The 15,545-nt window shown below is 35.4% G+C and overlaps 1 protein-coding gene across 1 annotated transcript; it reads right to left on the bottom strand.

Annotated features, from left to right (window-relative positions):
* Positions 1–6,599: 6,599 nt before the first annotated feature.
* On the bottom strand, positions 6,600–7,844 carry LOC142165796 (uncharacterized). Its single transcript, XM_075224170.1, has one exon. The coding sequence runs from the start codon at positions 7,674–7,676 to the stop codon at positions 6,600–6,602; it is 1,077 nt and encodes a 358-aa protein (XP_075080271.1). The 5' UTR covers positions 7,677–7,844.
* Between the last annotated feature and the right edge of the window lie 7,701 nt (positions 7,845–15,545).

Here is a 15,545-nt window from a genome sequence, read left to right as displayed (position 1 = left end):
GGGTCGTTTACTATTGGGGATTGTGACTTGTATATCCCGATTGATGATTTTACCGCGTATTTGACTGAAACTTATTTGTTATCATCATGATTTGGGCTGATCGTCATATTTGGGCTTCGTGCCAACTATTAGAACCCTTCGGGGATTTTTATCACTATTTCCTCACTGTTTTTGAATTATTACTTGAACTCAGTCCTGTTGATATCTACTGTTTTACAAACTCAGCCACTTTTACTTAGATTTGAAACTTAAATGATATTTCTAAATGATGTTTTGGGCTGAGAACTACTATTTCACTAATGCCCGAGGGGCTTGTGATGATTTTCGGATTGAGTGAGACTGAGGGCCATATGTGAGGATATATTGAGTGATATAAGGCCGAGGACCTGAGATACTTTTATATGATACGAGGTGGCTTGAGTGATATGAGGACGATGGCTTAGATTTGATGCCACGAGATGGCTTGATATTGCGCTTAGGCTGTAAGGGGCCCCTCTCGGAGTCTGCACACCCCAGTGAGCACGGGTATGCATTATGATCATAGAGTGAGCCCGAGGGGCTGAGAGTGTTCTAAGAGTGAGCCCGAGGGGCTGGTACTGTTCTATGTGTTTACTTTATTTCCATTTGTCTGCCATTACCTGTTGATTGTGTTACTTTATGTGTTATCTTCCTGATTGCCTGGCATTACCTGTTAAATTGAGTGTTGAGCCTGAGGGGCGGATTTCTGTGCTTATCTGCACTAATTGTTTTGCATTCATTTGCATAACTGTTGAAAAATCCATTTTCAAAAAGAGGTTTAAACTAAGCTAAGATATTTCTAAAGATTTCACAGCTTCACTGTTTTTCTCAAGGGGTTTTACACCGCTTATATACAGCATGTTGGTTGCTTTACGTGATTTCTTACTGCTCAGTTGTTATTTACCTTTATTACTCACTGAGTTGGAGTACTCACTTTACTCCCCGCACCTCGTGTGCAGATGCAGGTATTTATTCTCCCGGTAGCGGGTGTTGAGCTGATCGGAGGCTGAGTCATCGGAGTTTAGCAAGGTGGCTGCCAGCATTTGCAGCACCGCTCTTCTCCTTTCTCTTTCATCAGTCATGTTTGTACATTCAGACCTTGTAGTCATATTTATACTTTATTAGTTGCTCATGACTTGTGACACCCCGGTTTGGGCTGTGTCGGGATGGTTTCTACTGTTGTTATCGTTATTTCCGCAAATTATGGTTATTATATCATGTTTTAGAACTATTTATGGTATTTAACTGTTTAAAAGAGGGGTTCTATTTTGGTCTGGCTGGCCTTGTCTTCACGAGAGGCGCTATCACGACCGGGTTCAGGGTTATGGTCGTGACAATATGTGGTATTTGACCTGTTTTGATTATCTAGACTCTTTCCATGTCTATAATTGAATTGTCATAACATGTTATTACTCTCATTGTTAATATACTCTTACATGCTCTATTTGACGTTGTTAGCACTTGTTCTACCTCTTACTTGTTATTTTGCTCTTATATGCTTTAGTTGAGGTTATTGTCTTGTTATATTTTAATTGTTGAATCACTTTTAACTGATATTATTATTTTGTGGAATATCATATTGTTGAGTTATTGGCGTTGAAGTTGTAACAACCGTTATTACATTGAGGCGAAGTTATTAAATGTTGAGATACCTTTCTTTGTTTGAGCATTCCCACTCATTTTGTTATTGCTGAAATCTTTATACATATTGTGATTGAGCCATGAGATATTTATTGGAAAATATTGGTGTTGTTGATTTTGTGGCAAGTTGTGGCATATGGGCACTTGTGGTGCAAGTTGTGATTGTATTGTGATATTGATACGCATGCAGTGGTATAAGACTAGGGGTTGATACACATGCAGTGAGATAAGGTGGGCTTGATACACGTGTTTCTAGTAGGGGAACTACTTGAAGTCACGCGATGAGATAAGGTGGCACGTGTAGCTATTTCGAAAAAAATAATTTTGAAAATTAAACTAAATATAAGGCTCACACGGTGATAAAAGAAAAGATTGTGATTGAAATTGTGAAATGTGAATACGAGGCGGTACCTCGGTTGTGATTTTTATTGTACATTCCATGTTGGAACAACTTGTTGATTTGAACGGCCATGGTTCTTGCTTCAATCATTCATCCACATTTTTATTGTGCTTGGTTATTCGTTGTTATCTTGATGTTGGAATAATTATGGTTTCTTGTATGAGTCATGCATTCTACGTGATTTGTTGTGTTGCTTAGTTTAAAAATGATACTTTTACTCAATTTTATTGATTTCTAAACTACACCCATCTTATACTCTATTTCGTACAAATTGTATATTATTTTACTTTACTTGATTTCTAAAATAAACTCATTATTTCATTTGACACCTTACTTTATTCAAGATTGTTATTATGTTTTATGGAGTTTAAATATATCTTTCGTTCATCTAAATTAATATTTATCATGGGTGCAAAGTAGATGGTAGAAAGTAGATGGTAGCATGTAGGCTTTGCCGTGTGAAAGTGATTATTACTGTGGGCACGAGGTACCATATGTGTAAGATTTGAAAATTGTGGTCCATGACTTATGGTTCATGAGGTGGATGCCTCGGGGTAATTCTTGTTGTAAGTCCATGCGCTGGGAGCAATTTGATTATTTGAGCTGTCATCCGTTTTTCCTTATTTGAGTTCATTTACATCTCATCAGTATTTTGATTATGTTATTTCTTTATTACTCGTTTACTACTTGCTGCCATTTATGTTTCTATTACTTTATTGTTGGTTGTAAATCAATAATTTTTTCGCAGTTGGTTTTACATGGATGTTCTTTCCATTGTAGCTTATGCATATCGTGAACAGGTTTCTATGTCTATTAAGTGTCTTGATCTGGACTCATCACCACTCTACCGAGGTTAGGCTTGATACTTACTGTGTACCGTTGTGATGTACTCATATTATTCTTCTGCATATATTTGTGCAGATCCAGGTATTCTGATTGTGTTGTTGAGAGTTGCGTCCGCGCGGCGGGAGACTTCAAGGTATACCTGCTTGATGTTTGCAGGCCTCAGAGTCAGCATCTTACTTCATTATGCTACTGTTAAATTGTAATTCAAAACAATATTATGTTTAAAAATTCTAGTATGTTTTAATAGTGCTTATGACTCCGTACTACCGATTTTGGAAAATGTATAACTATTGGCCGCTTGCGACTATGTATGTCATTTAATGGTTTATGATAAATGATTAAATAGTTCAATTTTGTTATTAAATTAGCATGTGTTAGGCTTACCTAGTTTTAGAGACTAGGTGCCATCACGACATCCTAAGGTGGAAAATTAGGGTCATGACACTCAAATAGAATACTCTTTATCAGTTGAAGTCTTCCTCCATAGGATAAAAACTTAGAAGACCAACATCTGACTCTAGCCACAATCTTCTCCACCAAAGGCATACACTAATTAATAGTCAGTTTTGTAGCAGATAGCGGTACCCCTAGGTATTTGAAGGGAAGGCTACCAAGAGAGAAATGCAGTTCAGTCAGGAGTTGTTATCTGAATTCAGCATTTACACCAGCAATGTACAGGGAGCTCTTCTCCATATTAGCTTTAAGTCCTGAGACAGATGAGAAGTGTTCAAAATAATTCATCATAAGTTGCACAGAAACTCTGTCTGCTCTACAACACTTGAGTAGATCATCAGCAAAACAGATATGAGTGATGTGTTGCTTAGAGTATTTAGGATGATAGTTGAAGTCTGGAATTCTTTGTAGCTGCTTTAGTGCTCTATTTAGGTATTCCATCACTAGCACAAAAGATATGGTGACATAGGATCCCCTTGCCTTAGACCTTTCTTTGCTGGGAATCTAACTGTTATACTATCATTTATAAACAATGTATAACTCACTGTGGTTACACACTCAATGATCAGGTTCACCATCTTGTGAGGAATCCCAAACTCACTGAGCAGTTTCTTGAGAAAGCTCCATTCAACTGAGTCATAGGCTTTTCTATTGTCAGCCTTTATAATGCATCTTGGAGACACTGATTTTCTTGTGTATCATTTCACCAACTCATGTGCAAGTATGACATTATCTAATATGTTTCTCTCCTCTATGAAGGCAGATTGAGCTGGACCTACAAGGTAATCCATTGCTGCTTTTAATCTCTTAGTCAGAGTCCTGGCAATGATCTTGTATAGAGTTGAGCAGCATGCAGTTAGTCTGAACTCTTTTACATATGTTGGATGGTTGACCTTAGGACTCATGGTGACAACGGTTCAATTTATCTCTTTGAGTAGCTTGCCTATTTCAAAGAACTATTGGATTGCTTATTTCACTTCCTAATTGTTTACCAGAATGTCTTATAGAATTCAGCTGAGTATCCATCTAATCCTGGTGCTTTATCATCTGGTATTTGCTCCTCGTCATAAAGTTCAGGGGGTAATTTTGGCCGTGATCCATTTTGCGATGCATATATTGGACTAGACTATTCCTTACGTAAATGTAGTGGATAAGCTCTTTGTGTTGGGATAGGTGTTCGGATTTTCACAACTATTCTAAGAGTGTGCTGAATCCAACCGTTGCACGTTCCCCTTTAGCTAAACCACCACTTTAGGTCTTTTAACAATTAGGTATAATTTGAATTGGGTTGCTCAAACGGCTACCTTGGTGTCATTTCTATAGAAAATTTGGGACTTTTACAAGAGATAATTTTGGCCGGGAGGAAAATGCAAGAACTTTTAATACAAAAAGCTTTTAAGTTTCCCCTAAAGAAGAAGTTTAATTCTACCCAGGAATACCACCAAATTCTGTAAATGCTAATTTATTTTAGGACATTTGACTTTATAAATATACCTTTGACTATTAAATCTACCATTAGAAATTTCACATCCTCTCTATTCGAAAAAAAGATTAAAAATGAAAGGTCCACACCCATGTTATAAAATATAAAATAATCATAAAGCTGAAGGTTGCTAACTTTTAGGAAAGAATTTTGTATAAATATAGTTACACAATTATAATTTTTTAAAAATTATTCTTGTATTTATAGGAGAAGGAAACCTTGTTCTCCAAGAAAATAGTGCTAACTTTTAGAGAAAGAAATCAAACTACTATAAAAATTCTTTCCTTATATTGTAAAAATTAAGGTAGGTATTTCTCCTTTTATAATTATATGTACATTTCACTTTTCTTTCTTTTAGTATTAACCATGCAAATTTTGGCCGTACCGTTAGGTGATCACCACACATAATTTTGGACATTAGACAAAGGAGCATAATGCTTTAAATTAAGTTAAAATTTAAAATTCTAATCCCTCATTCACTTTTATACTTTGTAACCTCAAACAAATTACGCATAGGCTAATTAAATACAACAAAAGAACACTAAAAGAAGAAAAGAAAGACAAAGTAAGACACAATTAAACAAATTATATTAAAGTGACGAGTTAATCAACAAAATTCTATTGTTAGGCTCAAGTTTAACATGTTTTACCGAGTTAATTTTGATGTTGTAAAAGTCATTTTATTTATTAATTCATCCTACTTAAGTAAAAGTAAATCTACTCTTTGATTCCTATTAATAATCAGCCATATAAACCTTTATTATCTCAAGTTTACTTCTTCTTCTTTTCCCTAATTTTCCATGCTCGTCATTAATGTGCTAGTAGAGTTTGCAACTGTTTCAACTTCCTAATACAATAGTCTTCGGTGTCAAGAAAGAGATATTATTTTTTATTTCCCCTAAAACAATTCCTTTTTTTTCTTCTTCTTGGCATCCTTAGCAGAAGAACTTGCAATTATCATTATGTTATTTCTTTTTTCGAGAATGGTATAACTCTAGACATGGTTTTTTGGTCGAAGTCTATCCTACTAAAAATTCCTTTCAATTTGCTCTGCTTTTTCATTTTCTGTCTTTTTAAATATTGTTCTGTTAACTTCTCAACATCAGTTAGTTTCAGGGACCAAAATCACACATATGAATTAATTGAAAGTTAATATGCTTAGCTGATTAACACCAAGGATCAAAGTTGAAATAAAGCACTAATTCATGGATCAAAAATGCGAATAAAGCATTAATTCAGGGATAAAAAATGCTATTTTCCCTATAGCAAACAATAACTTGAGAAATAATGCAATTATACTTTTGGGTATTTCATAGTTTTCAACTACTTTATTAAAGCGTCTTTCTTACTAATTCTTAGCCCATTTTGCTCATAACATTTTACAGAAAATTTTAAAAATAATAGAATAACTATTTTTTTTTGGGATGCCCGTACACATATTAGAACAACAATTAATTTGGATTCGTGTTGTATAACACTTCTAAAAAAATTTCTATTTTCAGGACTCAAACTCAAGACCTCTAGTTAAGGATAGATAGATTCTATTACAGTTTGTAAACCTATATATTCAGAAAAGTGAACTCATCTCATAAATTAAAACAGGATCAAAAGAAAGAAATAAAAACATACATAAAGAATTCCTTCAAATAGGTAAACATTAAACATGTAAACATATTTTCCAAAGTAAAAGAATGAAACTAAATATGCTAATATTATATACTGATAAAAGTTATTCCTATTACCTATTTAACTTCAGTCTTAGAGTTTGATCAGTGCAAAACATAACTGTGATCCCTTTCTAAATGCCCACAGTTGCACCAAAGTACTAAGTTTCAAAGCATTCCTTTTAGTCACATCATTCCAATATGTAGTCAACACATAACTTGAACTTGTTTTCCCATTACTTTTGTTCATATTCCACTTTCTCAAATTAATATCACATGTTTCAAGAGAAGGCTCAATCAACTTCACTTTCATCTCAGACACATTATTCCCATTCCGAGTATTTAAATATGCATCTTCTTCTGGTTTAAGAAACTCATTACTCATTTGCCTTTGTGGGATTGAAAGTCTGCCCTCTCCTGGTTTAATATCAGTCTCAAACAACCTCTTTTCAATTACTAATATTGTTGTTTCAACTGAACCTCCAATTTCTGTAATTTTATTCTTGAATTCTATAGGTAATTCTCTTGGTTGGTCGTTAATTACAACATGGGCCGCAACCCTAACAATAATGTTCCTTTTCACCTTCTTCCTTTCCCTTTTAGCCTCTTCTTTATCTTCCTCCTCGTTCTTTTCTGTTTTTTCATTGGCCAAATTTTTGGTAATGAAGTATTCTTCTTTGCTTAAACCAAGTGGGTCGTAGACTTTATTTCCTGCTCTTGATTTTCCAATTGCAAAATTAGCACCAGCAGCCCAATTGATTTTAATCACTCTATTTTCCCCATCACCAGCTTTTACTACTCTGATTTCTTTTTCTTTTGAATTTTCCACAGCTTTCTTGATCATCAATTCTTCACTGCACATAAATTGTTCAGTAACTTTTCTTGGCCGTATGTTTTGCAGTGATCTTCTCCCCTTTGGGATGTCAATATCAAGAATACGTTTTTCTTGATCAAGATTATTAACTGGGAAAGATGATATTATGGACTGAATATTGTGAATGATTTTTTCTTCTTTCTTGATGCAGTACTCTTTATCTTGCTCAGCGACTACGTTGTATTCTTCTTCATACATGGATTTTAACTGAGCAACTTCAGCAACAGCCAACAAATAATCCATTCGAGTCATGTTGGGCTTAAATTCCATGTCCACAAAATCATCTACCGTCAGCATTGTGTAGCACTTAATTATGCTTACGTCAAGTAAGCAGAACAGCAGAAGAACAAATTACTAATGAAAAATAAGTGAATGGCTCTGAAAGGGAGATTTTATAGGGTATGAGGAACACCCCCCCCCCCCCCCGGGGTATGGGGAATTCTAAACCTGAACAAATTAGATATCTGAGCCGAAGCCTGAAAGAAGAAGGAATGCAGAAGAACTAGTTCTTATGTTGGTTTTCTTTTCTTTTTATATACTTGTTCTTTACGTAATTAATAACGTTATTGTCTTCCCTTTTTTTTTTTCCTTAAAAAGAATCCTATTTTGACTCTGTCTCAACTCGGGAAAAACCAAGAATTCTTTCTAAAAGTATAAATAAACTACTAGTTTAAACGCTACCGAAAAATAAATACGGTAGTTTCATTTATAGACATTATTATTATTTTTATAACAGCACATATAAACTTTACAGAAAAGTGGGAATTTTTGTCATTTCGTGAACAATGTAACAATATTTATTAACATTGAATTTTTTCCTATCATAAGAGGAAAGAAATTTTATTTTAGTATTGAAATTTGGAAGCAGATGTATCCAAACATTGGAAAAAGAAAACATTTCCCCCACATCGAAATTGTCTATTTTACAAGTTTTAAATGAATACCTTGGCTACTTTATGATAAAAAAAGTAGTCTATATATCAATATATTGCTGCTTTAAGATTTAAAAAAAGAAAAGAAAAAAGAACACCTTGGCTACTAGTATATTTAGGGGTCATTTGGTTTGAAGACAAGTTATGCTGTGATTATTTCATTTTGATTGTTTGGTACATGATTGTTGATAATAAATTGCGTCGAGAAAATAAAATCAAGATCGAAAAATATTGCAACAATCGTAGCATTTGATTTCAAATATTTGGGTGTTACAATCTTTCTGGTTCCTCTGATTCTACTTTTCCAATATAAATCCAAGAGCCTTTCAGTTTGATCTTAAATTTGAATGTGTTGCCATGAACAATGATCTTGAATTCAACTAGCCCGAACTTTGATTTGAACTCGTACTTCTCGAATCTTGATTTGTTCTTCGTTCTTGAGCTTGAACTTGATTGCTTGAACTTGAACTTGATTTGTTCTTCGTTCTTGAGCTTGAACTTGATTGCTTGAAGCTTAAAACGTGTGGAAGAATTTGCAGCGTTTGATCCACGAGCTCTTTCTTGCTTCTTGTTATAACTTCTGGTGTCTTTTCTAAGTTATGAAGACCCCTATTTATAGTTGCGGGAGGAAAGAGTTATGATAAGAACAAACTCTTTCTGACCAATCAAATCGAAGTATGACAAGGCCGCATTTGATTGACCAGAACATGTCACTTGCACACGTGGCACGATTTCATTAGCCTTTTAATGTGACTTGGCTTGCCTTGTCATTTCGACACATTGCATGATCCTATTGGCTCTTCCGCTTGACTTGGCGTGCCACATCATATGACATGTGGCACCAAACTGAGCCTCTAGGAAGATGACATCTTGAGCTTAATGAAGTGAGCTCATCACTCTAGCCCAATTAAATGGACTAGCCCAATGAATTGAGCCTTATTTATTTAATCCATATATATTGGATTACACAATTACTTCAATTATATTAGCCCATAATATTTGTTTGGACCAATATATCTTGAATTTAAAATATAGTCTAAATTATTTTATTGATTTAATTTTAATTAAATTTATACGCCTACAATGCCCCTACTTCAAGTGTTGTCGGATATATTTGTCAAATACCGGAAGACAAGGATTGAAGTATTACGACTAATACCCATTTTCTTCTTTTTTTTTTTCCCAAGGAGAATCATATTTTTATTTCCATCTCAATATACAACTTTCAAAATTAAGTAAACAATTCTTGAATCCAAGTACCAGATGGATTCCTTAGGCAAACTTTACGTAAACATGGTTTTGACTAGCATGTCCAAGACCAAGTCACGCGGCCTTGAATTGTTTCTCAAACAATAGTGCAATTTAAGGCATGTGGTTCCATTTAGAAACCAACTTTTTTCAAATGTTTAATTACACTAATTTTAGTATACGTGTGTTGCACATGTGCATTGCGTCAATTAGTATAAAATGTATATAAAAATATATTGTTGAAAAATTAGCAATTGACATTAAACTAAATGTAATATTTGTTACACGTATTAAACTTCAAAAGCACTTATGAAGTTCATAAAAGTTTGTCAAATAAGAAAAAAATAATATAAAATAAATTTGAATTTGGAGTCCTAAATGTAGCATTTTTTACATAGTTAAATTAAGAAAAAATTAATTAATAAGCAATTTTTTTAATTTATTTTATACACTTAAATATTAAAAAAATAATTATATAATTATTTTATCTAGTGTGTAATTTATTTTAAAAGGGTAAAAATCACGAACGATATTTCAGTAAAGGATTTCATGCTTTTAATATAGTAATAATATAAATATAAAGTGTTACACATTCAAAGTCTTAAAAATAAGGAAGGGCTATGGATTCTAATACAACTACAAGGATTTATGTTAAGGAAGAAAGACAAAAACTCCAAGTTAAAAGAAATAGTATACGTTCAGAATCGAGAACCCGTAGGATTCAACCATAATACTATACGTTGTGGATTCATAATAGCATATATATGCTGTGAATTCACAGCGTTATGTCTCTTAATTAAGTAACCAAAACTAATTTTTTCAAATGTAAGGAATTTTAGTTTTGTTACATAATTTAAACAAGAAAAAGGATATATATAAGGTAAAAATTTAATGAATTTTAAAGTCCTAAATATTAAGAATCTTTACATAGGTCAAATAAGGAAAGATTTAATTATTAAAATTTTACTTGATATTAAAGTCCTAAATATTAAGAAAATAACTAAATTACAATTTTGTCTATTATAATATTTATTTTTAAAGGGTAAAAAAGACGAACGATATTTTGCTAAGAGCCTTTTAATATATAGTATATAGAAGATAGATTCCTACTTGAATTATGGAATACGTGTATTACTATTCGAGGAATTGTCAAATTACTATATCTAGTTCACGTTGGAAACTACTTCTTGGAGCCGCCTAAACAGGTGATCCCACATCGCCCAACCAATATTTAACGCCATTTCTCGATAGCTATGTTGCTCCCAAACGCACACGCAAGTATACATGGTCGATAAATAATATAGGAATGTAAGTCCAAATATTGTACCCACAGGGACTTGTGATTAACTATCAACTAAATTAAATCAAACAATTAATCTATTCAAGCAAATCCTAACGTATGAATATTTAACTAAAATTAACCTAAAGTCACAAATTAAGATATTAAAGAAAACAAGTTGGCGAATTATAGAGACGAATTCAATGTGAGTGAATATTCTAGAGCTATGGGTTAGCTAACAATCCCGTTGAGTTTTCCACTTAAATCGTCTAATTAATTTATCTGGTTTATTGATTGACAGAGTTAATATTGCTCGTAGCCTTCTCCCAAAGTACAACTCGCCTATTCAAGCTAATCTAACGCCTATATTCCTATGGAATTAGAATAAACAAGAACGCATTAATAATTCCTGTATAATAACCAATCAAGGAGATTAGGTATATTCCTATCCTAACTGCAAATCCGCCCCCCTCAGAGTTAAGATCTTGCTCTACTCAATCTTATATGCAATCTAGAATTCCCTCTCCCGAGTTCAATCCTAGATTCGTAGATAGTATTCAATTGGTGATCAAGCAATCAAATAATTAAGCACAAGATTGAATAAATAAACCAATATGATAAAATAATAAGAACAATTCAAGCTTCAAACTACAACGTTCATGTAGCACCCAAAACTCAAGAACTAATGAACTATGAAATTAAGAGAAGAGAAGAAAAACTAGTTAGAAGCCTCCTCCAAGCGTGGTGTGTGTTCCCCCACGTCTCCTCTCCAAAATAGTCTCCCTAGGTCTCAGATGTGTCAAAAGTCCTCAAAATAGCATTTTTATATGCATTTATACCAAGTAGGGTCGGGCCCAGACGAAAACACCTTCTCCCACGCGAAATAGGACAATCACTTTGTAAAATTTGTACAGGCGCACCGCATGGGGCGACACACTGTACGGTGCGGTAATGGGAATTCGCAAAAATGCAAAACATAAAAATTGTATCCCTTTTGAATAACTTTCCAAAGATATATTGTGGAGCCCAAACGGAGTTCTGAGCGAAAAGTTATGTGTATTTTACTAGACAATGCGCCATATGCCCGCTCGATTCTTCGTTTCGTTCTTAACTATCATCCGTTGATCCCCGAACACGATTCCGGCTTAATTCTTTGGGCTTTTACTCAGACTTCAACGCTCCAAATCACTTGAATTCATTCCATAATATCTATATAGCTCAGAATCACTCCTACAAGGCATAAAATATACAATTTAGTGTAAAACACTAGCGATTAAAGATCAAACTCAATTAAAGTGCAGTAAATTAGTGTAATAAGCGACTAAAATACGTAATTATATCCTATCATCAATACCCCACACTCAAACCATTGCTCGTCCTCGAGCAATCAAACTACACTTTATATAGACACGACCTTTTTAAACAATTCTCCTAACTCATCACACCAAAAATATTTAAAATAAACTAAGCACGAACATGTGACATCTTCACCTCAAGATTTGACTCACAAGTACCACGCATTATTCGAAACTCACCCACTTACTCTAAAATAGAGGTCACTGAAATCACTTTTCCTTTGTGAATCAAGTGCCCTCACACAACAAAAGATTGTAGTTCCACACAATAAAATTTAAGAACACTTAGGAACTCAAGATAGAAAGAATTCACTTAGTCTCAGAAATAACATTCATATGCCACAAAAGATGTACCATAGGCTTTCCCGTAGTGTATTACTCTACTGCCTAGTACATAATCACTTATAGGATCATTCCTAAAATTAACAAATCATTAATGGGCACTTTGAAGCAAGTTGATCCTAGAAGACTAACCTCGTAGCTCACTTAGATCAATCAGTTCAAGCATTGACAAACCCGCCTTCCTTCTGTGTTCAGGACGGAGACTCTTTCTGCCTTTGTCGAACTGCCTTGATGCCTTGGCAGGCTTTGACCTGCTTTCCTTCGCTTACCGGAGAGCGGATTCTTTATTACTGACTTTTCGCGGTTGATCGTACCTCGCACCTAAAGGAGTCGGTCCTTGTGAGGAGGAGGACTCTTCTCTTGCTGTCAAAAGTGCTTACTCATTGTCTATCGTGCAATTGATGATATCATTCTAGACTAGTTTCTAGGCATATGCCAACCATACATACCGCTTTCTCGTTCAGGAATTTCTTAAGATTAAGGTTCGAAAGGACCAGGCGGCGATGAAGTATGAGTCTAAAACACTATATGTAGAGCTGCCTTAGCTTAATAGATCAACGAATTAGGAGATGACTTCTTAAACGTTCGCGAATGGAAAAGAGTTGCTTTAGTCACGAACCACAAACCCACGAACCTAATAGTTGGATCCATGAGGAGACAGGAGAAAGCCATTCATTCTGGTCATTGAGCCGGATTGAGGATTGATTGATCTAAACCAAAGACTTGATTATATATAGGAGAAAGGCGTTCTCATACCCTGATACTGCTTTGTGAAAACCTAGAACAGAAGAAAGTCTCTTTAGGATGGCTCTGTCCTAGCTAGACCGAGTCACAACTACTTATTATAGAAGACTCAGGCACACTTCCCTATACTTCTCCTAAGTGACATCAAATACTCTTTCAGCCGATTCGAAAGCAGCAATAGATGAGATTGAATTAGACAGAAGGTTCACCCCTCACCCTGGGGATTGGGGAGTTGAGACTTCCTTGCTCTTAGGCCCGTTGTAAGGCCAATAAGATCAGGAAGAAGGAAATTGGATTCTTCCTTTTATCCGGACTGACTCTAATCGTGATTTTGACTCTATTATGATACCTACTTCTGTCGCAATAGAAATCGAGAATGGAGGTGACTTCGCTACACTTGTTTATAGTTGGAAATTCCAACTCGAAGGCCCTAGTACTACTGACTTTGCACCAGAAAGAATTGAAGCCTTTTTTCGGCATCCCTTCTCAGATGTCTTATTCCTTGCCTTAGTAATGTGCAATCAGCTACTTGGTACCTTCCTTATTCTCCTTCCTTTCCTTTTAAATATGAGGTAGTACTAATTAATGCTTGAATTGCTCCTATTAGAAATACGGCTACTCTTGGGTACGAAAGAAGGATATTTCGAGATCCCTTTGATAGCTTTGTTTAGCCTCATTTACTATGTCAATCCCTCCGTATTGGTTATGGCTGAAGCCGATCCTCTCCTTGGTACTTCACCTAGTGGCTAATCTCAAGTCTCTTCTCTCGACCGGATGGGCTTATGTCACTAGAACAGGTAAGGAAGACCTCTAATCACTGTACTGGCAATTCAAGATGAACTCCTTCCATGCCAACAATAATAGTACTAAACTTTTAAAAGAGGAGAGATGAGATCAAGCTTTGAAGTTAGTAGCTGAAAGAAAGTTGTTCGTGAAGGTCAGACCAGAGCATAAGGAAGGAAGCTCACTCAAAAGCGAATTCCGACTACTATTTTATAGTACCAAAGCTCAATGACATTGATCACACCTACGAGTAGAATACCTAGTGCCCCGGTCCCTCCATTGACTGACTGGCTTAGAGGGCATTTCGTACAATGAGCAGTGCAATTCGCGCATCAGTCGGTAGAGGGTTCAGATAAAGTAAGTAGCTCGCAAAGAGGGAGTTCCCTGGCTGGTACCAATAGATAGAGCTACTAGTAAGATAAGTAAAGGCGGTTGAGAGTGGACGGAGTTAACCTCTCAGCCTCAAGGTGAAAAAATATAGCAACTGACAAGGAGCAGCTGTATAGGTACCAATTAGGGCCAATCTAGTATAGCACTGCTAATATGACGGTCAGTCGATAGTGAAAGCAAAAATTCTCACATCTCTATGACTCTTTGTTCTCATGACCTCAAAGTGATTGACTACATTCAATATAAAGGAGAAAAAAGGATTTATCCCCCTATTCAACTACCCATCCAAGAGCATTTGGCTTCAGAATACTTTATTCTTTTTATTTTTCTATGGACTGCATAAATCTTCTCTTCCAGCCCAAAGGAGGATAATCTCTTTTGGCAGCTCAATCCTCACGGTAATAATTATGCCAATTCTGCCTAAAAATCTCTTCAGGTGATCAAGGGGGCTCCCTTTTTCAGTAGATGAGATTAGGAGATAAGGTATTATCTAAACGCTTCTTTTCCCTGGCTTGCTCTTTCAAATAAAATTTTGGCCTGCAGTAATGTAATTGGGATCTCATCTCCTAAATTCATTTTTCTATGAAAGCAAGATGTGGAAAGTTTTGTTAGAAATTCTGCCTTATTCCATGAGATCTAGAAGCACTTCTGCTACTTTCTCTCTTCCCTAGCGCTTTTTTTTTTTACATTTTTCAAAGGGCAATGAAGGCCTTCCTTATAAGTTCTCTATCGATCTAAAGGATATAACACATACGAAACCTTAGCTTCGCTGACTTTATGAGGTCTAACCTTCGCCACAACATTAGTGGCTTAGCTCTTCGCGCTTCCCGCAGGCTTTTTTATAGAGAGAGAGTAGGGGGAGGGGGGAGGGGGAGGGGGCGACACGAAATATTGGTCCGCTCCAAAAAGCTGAGTTTTTCGGTTCGCCCCCTATGTGGTCGGCCTTCTTATCAGTCTGCTTCCTTTCTCTTGATGGAATATATCAATACCCGAGCTCCAGATTTGCTTGCGTTCTTCACCGGCGCTCGCCAGATGTATCACTCATCCTGCTCCCCATGGAGCGGTAAGGAGTCTTCTTGTGTGTTATAATCTT

This window comes from Nicotiana tabacum, chromosome 11 (genome assembly GCF_000715075.1).
Source record: "Nicotiana tabacum cultivar K326 chromosome 11, ASM71507v2, whole genome shotgun sequence".
Lineage (NCBI taxonomy): Eukaryota > Viridiplantae > Streptophyta > Magnoliopsida > Solanales > Solanaceae > Nicotiana > Nicotiana tabacum.
The sequence above is the reverse complement of the archived record's forward strand: the minus strand, read 5'-3'. Positions and strand labels throughout refer to the sequence as shown.